The following is an 18,231-nucleotide window of genomic DNA, read 5'->3' as shown; positions in this document are numbered from 1 at the left end:
ATCCGAGTGATACTAGTATATCACCTCAGTCATCAGACTACAACTACATATATCCATGTAATACTAATATACCACCTCAATCATCCGACTACAACTATACATATCCATGTGATACTAGTATATCACCTCAATCATCCGACTACACTACACATATCCATGTGATACTAGTATATCACCTCAACCATCTGACTACACTACACTACACATATCCATGTGACACTAGTATATCACCTCAACCGTCCGACTACACTGCACATATCTATGTGATACTTGTGTATCACCTCAACCATCCGACTACACTTCACATATACATGTGATACTAGTATATCACCCAACCATCCAACTACACTACACATATTCATGTGATACCAGTATATCACCTCAACCATCTGACTACAACTACACATATCCATGTGATACTAGTATATGACCCAACCATCCAACTACAACTACTACACATATACATGTGATACTAGTATATCACCCAACCATCCGACTATTTTATAAAGTTTCTTCTTTGCTCTGGGTTTTAAGCGTTCAGTCAAGAGAGCAAGTAAACATTATTCTTTACAAAATCCGCTATTCTTATGATGATGCACAGTCCCTCTGATGATACAAGGGTTTTTCAGCTTTTTAAATTAATTTCCAAATACGTACACATTTTTTTTAAAAAACAACAACAACAACAAAATTCAATTAACAAAAACACCAAAAGCATACCCTATTGGCGTAATTTCAACACATCAATAAAAACGATTGCCCTGTTAGCATTTTGCCCATCATAAAAAAATATAATTCATACCACCATCATGATATAATTCAGTGTTTGGCTGAACTATTCATTACAAATTAACTCACATCAAAATGTATCATACGCCTTATCGAGTAGATCAACTAAGTTCTGTATTCAAGAAAGAAATTATTCATATTTATGCAGTTAAATAATACGCCAGACTGTTCTTCGCGATTATTCAGGGGAGGGGGAGTTCTGAATGTCACGTACTACGAAGTATACCTTGCCGGAGATTCGTACCAAAGTACCATTTCTGTCATCACTGTTTATTTCGAATAAAACAGTTACCTAGGGATATGAGGCCGGGATCTGAGGTGGAGATATTTGCTCATATACGGACCCATAAATATACCAAATTGAGAAAATATTACCGATTTTCATACCTATCTTGACCAGAAATAAGACCTATATATATTTCTAATATTCAAAAAACGAGACCCACTTCAGGGGCACGTAACATATGCCGCCACTCGAAAATCAAGCTGAAACCTTTTGTGTCAGCACAATTTGCCCCTCAAAATGAAGGAAATAGCTTAGGTTGTAGAGGGTCTAGATTTCAAAATTCAAGGAAGTGTATGCCCCTGGGTTCTCCTAGTAAGTGAGGGGTGATGAGCAGATCTCGCCCCTCTATGCAAAATTTCGTGCCGCCGCCTCTGTAAATCATAATACCGACTGATTTGGATATCTCGGCAAAATGTATCCTTGTTTATAATACTCGGTGTAAAAACCTCTAGCCCCGTGACCCCACCCCACCCCACCCCCAATACGAGACCACAAAATCTGAGCGCAGATTGTGTGCGTGTAGAAAAGTTTGTTCTAGATGATTGGATATAAATTGTATTATCTGATGAAATGTTGAAACCTGTCTACACAAATGTAACTTCCAGCCATATGCGCTAATTGTTGTAATCTTTCATTTTCGTTCGCACTTTTAATATGAAAAACATCATCTGAAACAATTTCTTTTCATTGTAATGTTTCAGTGTCACTTTATTTAACCACTAGAGGGACTTTGATTTAACCCATCGAGGAAAGGGGGATATTTCCTGGAGACTCAAGTTAACAAATGAAAATAGCTTATAATATGATTATCAAAAAAATATTTTCATTATAAACTGAAATAATCTGACAAAATATCTGTCCTGACGTTGCACCCATATCTATCTATACAATTTTGATAATTCTAAGTTAGCCAGCATTAATTTATATTATATTCAGTATACAGTGCAGTAATGTTGGTTTCCATACAGCTTGTTACAAAGAATATAAAGGAACACAATATGCCATTCTTTATCAGCATCCTCAGTTATATTATACAGGTTCTCTAATAAAACACAATTTGTTTTATAATAATTGTAAATGGTTGTACTGTTATTGCATACTAAATAAACATGGTTCTGAATGTCCATATGATTTGTGTGACAGATTGGGTGCAAAACTGACAGTTGAGATTTGTGTCCACAAAATATAAATAACTGTACATCCACAATTATGAGCAACTAATTTAAGGGGACAGTGAAAATTTGCACCACAAATTTCATCAAGTATCTTAAGTAGGTAAAGATAATTTTCCAAAAAAATTGAAAACTGTAAACGTGCTGCCTTCTAGATGACTAACATCGCAAGTGTCAGTTCTGCAGTAGCAATAATTAGCTATTTAAATTTGAACTGACATCAATGAAAATCAGTTGTCACTAATACCCTCATAATTGTATTAAAGTTGCCTACAGCATGTAAGTAATATACTGGAATGTGGTGGATAATTATGTCATCATCATCATTTCAACATTTTATTACAAACTATGGAATTATAAACTTGTTAAATATGTTAATCAGATCTAGTGTGCAATGTCTTCATTATAACACTTTGTGACTATCTCTATATGCACTAGTGCTCCTGACAGGACTCTGTACGAACCTGTGAAAATAGGGCATCAAGGGACACCAAATACTTTCTGCATTTTCCTATACTAATGTAACATACAAACTAGAAAAGCATGCACTCAGAATGTCAAACACACATGATATATACAAGGATGATTTATCTGTGGTTCCACAGAATTTCTGTTTTCTTAGCCATGTTTTTTTGGATTTATATATAGTTTAAGCTCAACAAAACAAAATAATGTTTCAGATCACCATGCACATCAGTCGAAGATTACATGTCAAATGCTTTTTTTTTGTAGTTGACCATGGTAGTAAAGAAATGCATCAATTTTGAAAAAATAATTAGGCCAGAAACACTGTTTTGGGGCAAAGAGTGTATGATGTCACCTTTGACTTATTGTGGTACAATTAAACTGCTATAAATAGATAAAAGTATAGTATCAAAGCAATGGGACTTGCTGTTTTCAACAAGAATTCAAGAATATCACTTTTCACCAAAAATGACAAAAATAATTATAAAAATTAGATAATTGAAGATATCATCACGAAATTAACAAATCTGAAAGAGGTCCACATGTAGTACCTATATATGTAATATAAAAACAATCAGACTTGCGGTTCTCAACAAGAAGTCAAAAGTATCACTTTTTACCAAAAATGACAAAAATATTCACCAAAATTAGAAAATCAAAGATATCATCACGAAATGAACAAATCTGAGAGTGGTCCACATGTAGTACCTATATATGTAATATCAAAGCAATTGGACTTGCGGTTTTTAACAAGAAGTTGAAAATATCACTTTTTACCAATAATTACAAAAATATTCACCAAAATTAGAAAATTAAAGATATCATCATGAAATGAACAAATCTGAGAGTGGTCCACATGTAGTACCTATATATGTAATATCAAAGCAATTGGACTTGCCGTTTTTAACAAGAAGTCTTATTCCCAATTTTGAGTGATGTATCATCAGGAGTCCACAAACTTTAGATATAAGCAGAATAATCATCGCATTTTTCATCAAAAATACCAGTTACTTAACTCACTTGTGCTATTACATATTCAAAGTATACTTTAAAGCTGTAATATGTTTTATATTTAGTTGAAAGCCCTCTGTAAATAGGGCTTACGGTTTTGAACCAGTTGTCAAAAATAATATTTTTTACCAAAAATGAGAAAAATGTTCACTAAAAATCAAAATTTGCATATTTTGACACCAGTTTAACAAATCTGACCACCCCACATATCATTGCTGGAAATATGAAAGCATTTTAACTTACGGTTTCGGACTAGTTGTCGAAAATAACATTTTTTCTCAAAAATGACAAAAATATCTAAATTTCCATATTTTTACACAAATTTAACAAATCTGACAGATATATATATATATATATATATATATAACAAAAATTGTTCACAGATGGTGCCGAGCAAATTTTTTTTTCAATTTTGACACCTCTTAAGGTAGAAATGCAGTTTATTTTGCAAATTTTGACACCTCTTAAGGTAGAGATGCAGTTTATTTTGCAAATTTTGACACCTCTTAAGGTAGAGATGCAGTTTATTTTGCAAATTTTGACACCTCTTAAGGTAGAGATGCAGTTTATTTTGCAAATTTTGACACCTCTTAAGTAGAGATGCAGTTTATTTTGCTAATTTTGACACCTCTTAAGGTAGAGATGCAGTTTATTTTGCTAATTTTGACACCTCTTAAGGTAGAGATGCAGTTTATTTTGCTAATTTTGACACCTCTTAAGGTAGAGATGCAGTTTATTTTGCAAATTTTGACACCTCTTAAGGTAGAGATGCAGTTTATTTTGCTAATTTTGACACCTCTTAAGGTAGAGATGCAGTTTATTTTGCAAATTTTGACACCTCTTAAGGTAGAGATGCAGTTTATTTTGCAAATTTTGACACCTCATAAGTAGAGATGCAGTTTATTTTCTAATTTTGACACCTCTTAAGGTAGAGATGCAGTTTATTTTGCAAATTTTGACACCTCTTAAGGTAGAGATGCAGTTTATTTTGCTAATTTTGACACCTCTTAAGGTAGAGATGCAGTTTATTTTCTAATTTTGACACCTCTTAAGGTAGAGATGCAGTTTATTTTGCAAATTTTGACACCTCTTAAGGTAGAGATGCAGTTTATTTTGCAAATTTTGACACCTCTTAAGGTAGAGATGCAGTTTATTTTGCAAATTTTGACACCTCTTAAGGTAGAGATGCAGTTTATTTTGCTAATTTTGACACCTCTTAAGGTAGAGATGCAGTTTATTTTGCTAATTTTGACACCTCTTAAGGTAGAGATGCAGTTTATTTTGCTAATTTTGACACCTCTTAAGGTAGAGATGCAGTTTATTTTGCAAATTTTGACACCTCTTAAGGTAGAGATGCAGTTTATTTTGCAAATTTTGACACCTCTTAAGGTAGAGATGCAGTTTATTTTGCAAATTTTGACACCTCTTAAGGTAGAGATGCAGTTTATTTTGCTAATTTTGACACCTCTTAAGGTAGAGATGCAGTTTATTTTGCTAATTTTGACACCTCTTAAGGTAGAGATGCAGTTTATTTTGCTAATTTTGACACCTCTTAAGGTAGAGATGCAGTTTATTTTGCAAATTTTGACACCTCTTAAGGTAGAGATGCAGTTTATTTTGCTAATTTTGACACCTCTTAAGGTAGAGATGCAGTTTATTTTGCAAATTTGGACACCTCTTAAGGTAGAGATGCAGTTTATTTTGCAAATTTTGACACCTCTTAAGGTAGAGATGCAGTTTATTTTGCTAATTTTGACACCTCTTAAGGTAGAGATGCAGTTTATTTTGCAAATTTTGACACCTCTTAAGGTAGAGATGCAGTTTATTTTGCTAATTTTGACACCTCTTAAGGTAGAGATGCAGTTTATTTTGCTAATTTTGACACCTCTTAAGGTAGAGATGCAGTTTATTTTGCTAATTTTGACACCTCTTAAGGTAGAGATGCAGTTTATTTTGCTAATTTTGACACCTCTTAAGGTAGAGATGCAGTTTATTTTGCTAATTTTGACACCTCTTAAGGTAGAGATGCAGTTTATTTTGCAAATTTTGACACCTCTTAAGGTAGAGATGCAGTTTATTTTGCAAATTTTGACACCTCATAAGTAGAGATGCAGTTTATTTTCTAATTTTGACACCTCTTAAGGTAGAGATGCAGTTTATTTTGCAAATTTTGACACCTCTTAAGGTAGAGATGCAGTTTATTTTGCAAATTTTGACACCTCTTAAGGTAGAGATGCAGTTTATTTTGCTAATTTTGACACCTCTTAAGGTAGAGATGCAGTTTATTTTGCTAATTTTGACACCTCTTAAGGTAGAGATGCAGTTTATTTTGCAAATTTTGACACCTCTTAAGGTAGAGATGCAGTTTATTTTGCAAATTTTGACACCTCTTAAGGTAGAGATGCAGTTTATTTTGCAAATTTTGACAAATTTCACTTTATTTTTTATGGCATTGTATGAACATCTGTATTCTGTGAAAATTTGAAATTAAAATCATTAGTGGAACTCTGTTAAATCCAATGGCGATGTAAATCAGCATATATTTTTAACTATAAAATATACAATTTAGCAATTATCTCTTATAAACTTTACGCTTTGACCTTTTGTTTTGAAATTTTCACAAATGATTGACAATGTGTTTATCCTCAAAACGCTGTCAGGGCATTGTTTTTGGTTGAGCAGTGTTACAACAATCGTACAGACAAACTACCCTGCGTGTTAATTTATGCATAAACTTGAATTAGTGAAATTTGAGCTGCTGCCCAGGTAGACAGTTTTCAAAACGGGACTTTCTTCATAGTAAAGAGATGTACCTGTAAACCAATTGTGGCAGGAAACAGAGGCATGGTTTAGAAGCTAATTTGTTTTAAATCACTTTTGACCAAAAAAAAAACACATTTTTGTGCATATTTCAAACTACAATGTCCATAAAAAAAATACTTACAAAATTTTAAAATTCATACAATAAGCTTTCTGAAAATATATAGTTATGTGGACAAGGGAGGTCATCTTGGTTGCCTAATTAACTAATTAAAATACCTGTCTTGTAAACTGCATCTCTACCTTAAATATCAATTGGTCCAAACCTAATAATCCCCTTATATACCGGTAGCTACAATGGTATGTTAATGATTTGTTAACACAATCACTTCTCTATTTCAAAACAATATTTCTTGCATGAGAAATCTCAACCCAGGCATTTGGGATGTGGGATTCAATTAGTCTCAAAAATTGAATAATGCTGCCTAGCACAAAGGGATGGCTGGACAAATGTGAACAATAAGATACAGTATTGTATTTATTTATTTATTTTAAATGCAATATTCAAATGCTGAACCTTTCACAATATGAATGATTAAAATACTAAATAAATGAATTTTCAGGACAGCTGATTCCAAAACTGTGGTGCACACAATATATTAAGGCATGCCTGAAAAATGATATTCTTCACTTCATGATTTTAAATGGTGGAATTTTAACGACAAGATGGAACAACATAGGAATTATATCAGAATTATCAGACATTAATCGTTCTTGAACTTCTAGAAAACTAACAATTGCTATGCAATCTTCAATTTCAATTACTAGTAGTTCAAATTATTTTGTATCTTTCTCCAAGCAACCCCTAGAGGGCACTGTGTAATTAAAAAAATTTCACTGGTTTTAATTCCAGTGGATACTAAATAGAAATATTCATTAGGTTAAAAATTCACTGTTCGAGAAAGGAAACTATACATTCTACTGTTAAATCATAGACCTTTTTATTAGGTTCATACTGTCTATCAGCCATCCAAATCAGGTACTGGTAATAATTTAATCTGATTTATGTACATGCAGCGGTTAATTTGATAAAAATCATTAGCCACATTTTATTTATTATAAGTAATAGAGACATTATGTGAGCTGCTCACATCTCATTTGCATACATTTTTGTATGTATTGTGCAGTTCCTATTCCTGAACAATATTTCATGATTGCATTGAATTTTTCTAGTTCATTTAACTTCCTACAATTTTGTATAATTTCCTTACAGTACTTGAATAATTCAATTCTGTGTGTATCGTACAGACTGCAGTGCATAAGGAAATGTATCTCATCTTCTATCTGCTTTTTATCACAGTGTTTACAGACCTTTTCATTCCTTGGAGTTTTGCAATGCCTGCCAGTTTCAATATGAAGTTTGTGATCAGAGATTCTGAACTGGCATAGGGCGTGTCTCAGTTTAATATTACTCATCGTTATTAAACATTTTTCCATTTTAAACTTTGTTTTGAATGTTCTATAATTTTACAATTTGTTTGTTCCACCATTTGCTCTGTTGTCATCAAATAGAGCTTCTTTCCATTTTATTTTATAATTTTCTTTCAGTAAAGCAGAGATAGTCTTGGTTTGATGTGGTTTCTTTTTGTTTGTTTTTTGGTTTTATTGCATTATCAAGATTGTTGTCACTGATTATTTTGTTGACATTTCTTGTCCACCTAGTTTTTACTGTATTGACCTCATCAAAGGTGCTTTTTATTAACTTGGGCGTCTATGGGAGTTTTGATCTGAGCCAGAATTTAATTATTTGTGTGTTAATTTTGATGGCAAGAGGGTATCTTCCCAATTCCCCTAAGATTGCAAGCTTAGTAGCATTCTTTGTAACCCTCAGGAGTAATCTGCAGAAATAGTTAACAGTTTCAATAATATCGCTATTTTTAGTGACTTCCTCTCCTCGTACTTCACACCCATAGCTAATGATGGGTGCTATCAATTTATCAAATAGGTTTAGAGCTATGCTTATTTTGAGGTTTGAGTACATACTCGTGTATGTTTGTTCCAGTGTTGAATAAATAAATAATTTGTCAAATAAGCCCCCTTCCCTATACCCCCTCTAGATAACTATAGGTGGTCCTTAGAAGGGACATACGCAAATAAATTGGGTAATGCTAGAGGATAGGGTTGGAGTTAGGGCTAGGAGTGGTATGGGGTGGTGGTTTTGGTACAAGCTAGTATTTTTTTAGATTTTATTTTGTATTCCGTTTGACTGTTTTTTCGAGTTTATAAATATGAGCTGGCTGGAGCCTTCAACCCTTGTTTATTTCTTACACAAGATACCGGGGGACGGTCGATTCGTCCCAAGTCGTTTCGTCCCACAAGTTAATTCGTCCCAAGTCGATTCGTCCCACAAGTTGATTCGTCCCAAAGTCGATTCGTCCCACGCACTGTTTTTGCCGATGTTATATACAAATACACCTTATACATGTATGCAACGTAGAGTTATTAGTTAATAAAAACAAATACACCTTACACGCAACGTACAAGTTATTAGTTAATAAATACAAATACACCGTCAAGTTATTAGTTAATAAATACAAATACACCGTACACGCAACGTAGAGTTATTAGTTAATAAATAAATAAATACAAATACACCGTTCACGCAACATGGAGTTATTAATTAGCGTGTCAGTAACAGTTGGCATAGAAATTGACCCTGCTCAAGATCGTAATGCTGTCCAAAAATTAAATAAATTGGACGAATGTGAATTGGGACGAATGTGAATTGGAACGAATCGACTCGTGGGACGAATGTGAATTGGAACGAATCGACTCGTGGGACGAATGTGAATTGGGACAAATCGACTTGTGGGAGGAATGTGTTGGGACGAATGTGAATTGGGACGAATTGACTGTGAATCAAGATACCAGCCGATACCCCCCCCCCCCCATGCTCATAGGGATTGCGTACAGTTGATTACAGTTCCTGGGCTCCGAGTGGTTGGAGGGTCACAAGTGTTCATAGCAAAAATGTCTGGAGAGCATTTATAAAATAAAAACGATTAAATAATGCTGGGCTTAAGTTACAGCTCTGTTTTACTCCTGAAGATTATATAGAAATCTATTTGTTAGTCCTCCGTTTAACAAGCTGTCGAAGATTCGGGTCAACGCAACGAGTCCGATGCCAATAAATATTCCAATAAATGTCAATAAATACTACGTACATAAACATGAATAAACATGCAAACTGAATCGCTATCTCACGAGGCGATATTGGTTTAAATACTGCGTCAGGAAAACCGGTAAACGCAAAACATCGAGTACACACTGCGAAGAAACCGAAAAAATACTAACAACTAACCTACCAGCCATTTTGTATAATGCAACATGGGTAATATGTAAAAAAACAACAACACAATACTAGTAACAAGAAATGCAGATATTAAAAATAAAATAAACTGTTATGTATAGCAGGTCGTATTCGTGAGGTCCTATTTGAGAGCTTCCAGATACGTTGCTGCAGTTGATGCAGCTCTCTTGGTCGTGGTATACGTTGGCCGCAACGTAATATCAAAATAGCTTAAGCGGCCAATAAGAGCTGCTAAACTGCAGCAACCAGATATGACCCAATGTGGCGTGCGCATAACCCGTCTTATACCTCGGCTATTTGCGATAACCTTCGTTTTCACGAGTTTTAACAAAAACAAAATCTGACCGGCCCAATTTTACAATTTTCAGACTTGAGGGCGGCATAAGTTTTTTTTTTTTTTTGGCCTCATTATTTTTGTTTGACCTCTTTGTTTCCAGACTATTCCATAAATTTCCGTACTTTCTGACGCTTGTGGCGCTAATCCGCCCCATTGGAGAAAGGAAATAGCAACAAGCACACGGAAGCGTACAGAAATTTCTCGAAAACTCAATTAAACTCGAATTTAACACTGGTGAGGACGATTCCTGAAAGTTCTCGAGATGCGGACAGTGTATATAAAAGCCAAACATGCCAACAACACAGCAGTTACCTGATTACTTCACTTAATAAGGAAGAAGAACGAAAACACCTACTTCATTAACAGCGACTCTGAAGCAATGGCTTTTAACATATCGATGCCAACTACCACTCATCGGCGGTTCCCCGTCATGCAGAGACAACTACATCCGTACCTCACATCAGGTTGGCAAGAACTTGCTCTTGCCAATGCAATTTTAAATGAGATCATCAAACCTGATTTCGGCTGCGAAGATTTTCACATTAGAACACCAAATCTGGCATCAGGAAAGACTCCCTTCAAGCGCACAGAGACCAGGAAGACTGATAGTTCGGAGCAAAGTCTCGTCGAACCAAAGGCAAAGAACTTTAGGTTGGCTGTAGATGTCGGTAACGTCAGTCCCGATGACCTGAGTGTTAAAATTTCCGATGGCGTTCTCAAAGTAAATGGCAAATCAACGGAGGCCGACACGGACGGCAATGTGTACAGCGTGTATACCTTCACCCATGAGTTCATGCTTCCAAAAAACGTTAACGTCGACTCTCTGACTTCGAAACTGAAAGAAGATGGGGTGCTGATGTTCGAGGCTCCACTGCTGGCTACCAAAGAACCAACAGAAATATACTTGCCTATTACAGTTGACAAAACGAATGAACTGAATGAAGAACCCGAGTCTAAAACTGAGTTGCCGCAATCAGAAGAATCTCTGAAATGTGAAGCAGGGAACTGAAATGTCGCCGACGCCGAACATTAATCCAACATAACGTGTATCTTCACGATCTATTCGAACACTGAGTGGCGACGAATGTCCTTTCTCGAAATTTATAATTTAGTGACAGTTGTTATTAAGGATGGGTGCAGAATAGGATTGATTTAAATATGGACAAATTTTTATATCGTATCTCATTTCAAAATTGTTATGCATTTGGGCATCATTTGTATTTGTTTTATTTTTACCCATTGTTAAACGGAGCTGGGTGCATTTCATTTACCATTCCTGTTATAATATTATTTTATTAATACATGTTATTCATCAGAATATTAATTTTATACTAGTAATTACATATAATTTTTTGTAATATTTGTTGCCGAACAAAAGGCGTAGATTGATCAAGAGATGAGCGGCGAATTGCCCCAATAAATCTCCAAAAGCAAAAATTAGTTCAGTAAATATAAAACTTATTTTTTTGAGTTGGATTTGTAAACAACACACAGTTAAACGACATTTCAAAACTCGAAGAAATCTGATATTTTGATTGGTAACCTTAAGTGGCGGGGTTTCATTATTTAGCAGTTTTGTTTTACATACATAAATATGTACGGTTATCATCTATTGTCGATAATAATAAATATTTGACGTCATGCAACATGTACTATATTGTTTTGTTTTAATTACGTATGTTATGCTTTCTGCTGACCGTTACCGATAGCCACTATTCGTATTAAAAACAACCATCCGGGTTACTTCGGTTTCTACATAATATCCATCCTAAACACAGCCCAGAGCCCTTCATCCAAAGGGAACTACAAATCGGCCGTGTAAACTACTGTTTTTATAAAACAGTTGATATATAAATCCATCTGAACCTGGCCAGTTAATGATGCATTATGGGCGAAACGTGTATTTTCTTAATGTTTTCATGATTTTTTTAAACAAAGGAACAGGGGCGCAGCGCCCTCAAGCCATGGCCATGCACGCCTTACCCTTGGGAGCACCTATAACCTCTGGCAACCATAAAATTCTGATTGACCAGGAATCACATGTGGCCACAGTCTTGAACTGTGACCTGTTTGACAGTAATTTTGGCTCGAAGGAAGCCATAGAATGCTCTATTTTAAATTGGAATTATCAAAAGCTGGTAGGTAGGGAGAACCCTACCCCACCCCCCACTTGCAGGCGCTACTGAATTGCAGTGCTCCCACTTGCAATTTTTTTCTAAGAAAAAATGCTGTTTGATGTGGCTCCACAACCATCCGACTACACTACACATATCCATGTAATACTAGTAAATCACCTCAACCATTCGACTACATCTACACATATCCATGTGATACTAGATCACCTCAACCATCCGACTACAACTACACATATACATGTGATATTAGTATATCACCTCAACCATCCAACTACAACTACACATATACATGTGATATTAGTATATCACCTCAACCATCCAACTACAACTACACATATCCATGTGATACTAGTATATCACCTCAACCATCCAACTACAACTACACATATCCATGTGATACTAGTATATCTCCACAACCATCCGACTACACTACACATATCCATGTGATACTAGTATATCACCTCAACCATCCAACTACAACTATACATATCCATGTGAGACTAGTATATCTCCACAACCATCCCACTACACTACACATATCCATGTGATACTAGTATATCACCTCAACCATCCAACTACAACTACACATATCCGTGTGATACTAGTATATCACCTCAACCATGCGACTACACTACACATATCCATGTGATACTAGTATATCTCCACAACCATCCGACTACACTACACATATCCATGTGATACTAGTATATCTCCACAACCATCCGACTACACTACACATATCCATGTGAAACTAGTACATCACCTCAACCATCCGACTACAACTACACATATCCATGTGATATTAGCATAACACCTCAATCATCCGACTACACTACACATATCCATGTGATACAAGTATATCTCCACAACTATCCGACTACACTACACATATCCATGTGATACTAGTATATCTCCACAACCATCCGACTACACTACACATACCCATGTGATACTAGTATATCATCTCAATCATCCGACTACAACTACACATATCCATGTGATACTAGTATATCACCTCAATCATCCGACTACAACTACACATATGATACTAGTATATCACCCACACATCCGACTACACATACCCATGTGATACTAGTATATCACCTCAACCATCCAACTACACTACACATATCCATGTGATACTAGTATATCACCTCAACCATGCAACTACAACTACACATATCCATGTAATACTAGTATATCACCTCAACCATCAGACTACAACTACACATATCCATGTGATACTAGTATATCACCTCAACCATGCAACTACAACTACACATATTCATGTGATACTAGTATATCACCTCAACCATCCAACTACACTACACATATCCATGTGATACTAGTATATCACCTCAACCATGCAACTACAACTACACATATCCATGTGATACTAGTATATCACCCAACCATCAGACTACAACTACACATACCCATGTGATACTAGTATATCACCTCAATTATCTGACTACATTACACATATCCATGTGATACTTGTATATCACCTCAACCATGCAACTACAACTACACATACCCATGTGATACTAGTATATCACCTCAACCATCCAACTACAACTACACATATCCATGTGATCATGTAATACTAGCATATCACCCAACCATCCGACTAAAACTACACATACCCATGTGATACTAGTATGTCACCTCAACCATGCAACTACAACTACACATACCCATGTGATACTAGTATATCACCTCAACCATCCAACTACACTACACATATCCATGTGATACTAGTATATCACCTCAACCATGCAACTACAACTACACATACCCATGTAATACTAGTATATCTCCTTAACCATCCAACTACAACTACACATATCCATGTGATCATGTAATACTAGCATATCACCCAACCATCCGGCTAAAACTACACATACCCATGTGATACTAGTATATCACCTCAACAATGCAACTACAACTACACATACCCATGTGCTACTAGTATCACCTCAACCATCCGACTACAACTACACATATCCATATGATACTAGTATATCACCTCAACCCTCCGACTAAAACTACACATACCCATGTGATACTAGTATACCACCTCAACCATGCAACTACAACTACACACACCCATGTGATACTAGTATATTACCTCAACCATCCAACTACAACTACACATATCCATGTGATCATGTGATACTAGTATATCACCCAACCATCCGACTACAACTACACATACCCATGTGATACTAGTACATCATCTCAATCATCCGACTACAACTACACATATCCATGTGATACTAGTATATCACCTCAATCATCCGACTACAACTACACATATGATACTAGTATATCACCCACCCATCCGACTACACATACCCATGTGATACTAGTATATCACCTCAACCATCCAACTACACTGCACATATCCATGTGATACTAGTATATCACCTCAACCATGCAACTACAACTACACATATCCATATGATACTAGTATATCACCTCAACCATCAGACTACAACTACACATACCCATGTGATACTAGTAAATCACCTCAACCATCCAACTACACTACACATATCCATGTGATACTAGTATATCACTTCAACCATGCAACTACAACTACACATATCCATGTGATACTAGTATATCACCCAACCATCAGACTACAACTACACATACCCATGTGATACTAGTATATCACCTCAATCATCCGACTACACTACACATATCCATGTGATACTAGTATATCACCTCAACCATGCAACTACAACTACACATACCCATGTGATACTAGTATATCAGTTCAACCATCCAACTACAACTACGCATATCCATGTGATCATGTAATACTAGCATATCACCCAACCATCCGACTAAAACTACACATACCCATGTGATACTAGTATATCACCTCAACCATGCAACTACAACTACACATACCCATGTGATACTAGTATATCACCTCAACCATCCAACTACACTACACATATCCATGTGATACTAGTATATCACCTCAACCATGCAACTACAACTACACATACCCATGTGATACTAGTACATCACCGCAACCATCCAACTACAACTACACATATCCATGTGATACTAGTATATCACCTCAACCATCCAACTAAAATTACACATATCCATGTGATACTAGTATATCTCCTCAACCATCCAACTACAACTACACATATCCATGTGATCATGTAATACTAGCATATCACCCAACCATCCGACTAAAACTACACATACCCATGTGATACTAGTATATCACCTCAACCATGCAACTACAACTACACATACCCATGTGCTACTAGTATCACCTCAACCATCCGACTACAACTACACATATCCATGTGATACTAGTATATCACCTCAACCCTCCGACTAAAACTACACATACCGATGTGATACTAGTATACCACCTCAACCATGCAACTACAACTACACACACCCATGTGATACTAGTATATTACCTCAACCATCCAACTACAACTACACATATCCATGTGATCATGTGATACTAGTATATCACCCAACCATCCGACTACAACTACACATACCCATGTGATACTAGTATATCATCTCAATCATCCGACTACAACTACACATATCCATGTGATACTAGTATATCACCTCAACCATCCAACTACACTGCACATATCCATGTGATACTAGTATATCACCTCAACCATGCAACAACTACACATACCCATGTGATACTAGTATATCACCTCAACCATCCGACTACAACTACACATATCCATGTGATACTAGTATATCACCTCAATCATCCGACTACAACTACACATATGATACTAGTATATCACCCACCCATCCGACTACACATACCCATGTGATACTAGTATATCACCTCAACCATCCAACTACACTGCACATATCCATGTGATACTAGTATATCACCTCAACCATGCAACTACAACTACACATATCCATGTGATACTAGTATATCACCTCAACCATCAGACTACAACTACACATACCCATGTGATACTAGTATATCACCTCAACCATCAGACTACAACTACACATACCCATGTGATACTAGTAAATCACCTCAACCATCCAACTACACTACACATATCCATGTGATACTAGTATATCACCTCAACCATGCAACTACAACTACACATATTCATGTGATACTAGTATATCACCTCAACCATCCAACTACACTACACATATCCATGTGATACTAGTATATCACCTCAACCATGCAACTACAACTACACATATCCATGTGATACTAGTATATCACCCAACCATCAGACTACAACTACACATACCCATGTGATACTAGTATATCACCTCAATCATCCGACTACACTACACATATCCATGTGATACTTGTATATCACCTCAACCATGCAACTACAACTACACATACCCATGTGATACTAGTATATCACCTCAACCATCTGACTACAACTAAACATATCCATGTGATACTACTATATCACCTCAACCATCTGACTAAAACTACACATATCTATGTAATACTAGTATATCATCTCAACCATCCGTCTACAACTACACATATCCATGTGATCATGTGATACTAGTATATCACCTCAACCATGCAACTACAACTACACATACCCATGTGATACTAGTATATCACCTCAACCATCCAACTACACTACACATATCCATGTGATACTAGTATATCACCGCAACCATCCAACTACAACTACACATATCCATGTGATACTAGTATATCACCTCAACCATCCGACTAAAATTACACATATCCATGTGATACTAGTATATCTCCTCAACCATCCAACTACAACTACACATATCCATGTGATCATGTAATACTAGCATATCACCCAACCATCCGACTAAAACTACACATACCCATGTGATACTAGTATATCACCTCAACCATGCAACTACAACTACACATACCCACGTGCTACTAGTATCACCTCAACCATCCGACTACAACTACACATATCCATGTGATACTAGTATATCACCTCAACCCTCCGACTAAAACTACACATACCCATGTGATACTAGTATACCACCTCAACCATGCAACTACAACTACACACACCCATTTGATACTAGTATATTACCTCAACCATCCAACTACAACTACACATATCCATGTGATCATGTGATACTAGTATATCACCCAACCATCCGACTACAACTACACATACCCATGTGATACTAGTACATCAACTCAATCATCTGACTACAACGACACATATCCATGTGATACTAGTATATCACCTCAATCATCCGACTACACATACCCATGTGATACTAGTATATCACCTCAACCATCCAACTACACTGCACATATCCATGTGATACTAGTATATCACCTCAACCATCAGACTACAACTACACATATCCATGTGATACTAGTATATCACCTCAACCATCAGACTACAACTACACATACCCATGTGATACTAGTAAATCACCTCAACCATCCAACTACACTACACATATCCATGTGATACTAGTATATCACCTCACCCATGCAACTACAACTACACATATTCATGTGATACTAGTATATCACCTCAACCATCCAACTACACTACACATATCCATGTGATACTAGTATATCACCTCAACCATGCAACTACAACTACACATACCCATGTGATACTAGTATATCACCTCAACCATCCAACTACACTACACATATCCATGTGATACTAGTATATCACCTCAACCATGCAACTACAACTACACATATCCATGTGATACTAGTATATCACCCAACCATCAGACTACAACTACACATACCCAGGTGATACTAGTATATCACCTCAATCATCCGACTACACTACACATATCCATGTGATACTTGTATATCACCTCAACCATGCAACTACAACTACACATACCCATGTGATACTAGTATATCACCTCAACCA

At 36.0% G+C, this 18,231-nt stretch overlaps 1 protein-coding gene across 1 annotated transcript; it reads left to right on the top strand.

The window, feature by feature from the left end:
* Nucleotides 1-10,569: 10,569 nt before the first annotated feature.
* Nucleotides 10,570-11,199, top strand: LOC102803339 (alpha-crystallin A chain-like). Its single transcript, XM_006817243.3, has one exon. The coding sequence runs from the start codon at nucleotides 10,570-10,572 to the stop codon at nucleotides 11,197-11,199; it is 630 nt and encodes a 209-aa protein (XP_006817306.3).
* Nucleotides 11,200-18,231: the final 7,032 nt, after the last annotated feature.

This window comes from Saccoglossus kowalevskii, chromosome 5 (genome assembly GCF_978046115.1).
Source record: "Saccoglossus kowalevskii chromosome 5, keSacKowa6.1, whole genome shotgun sequence".
Classification (NCBI taxonomy): domain Eukaryota; kingdom Metazoa; phylum Hemichordata; class Enteropneusta; family Harrimaniidae; genus Saccoglossus; species Saccoglossus kowalevskii.
Note: the sequence above shows the minus strand (reverse complement) of the source record. Positions and strands in the feature narration are given on the sequence as shown.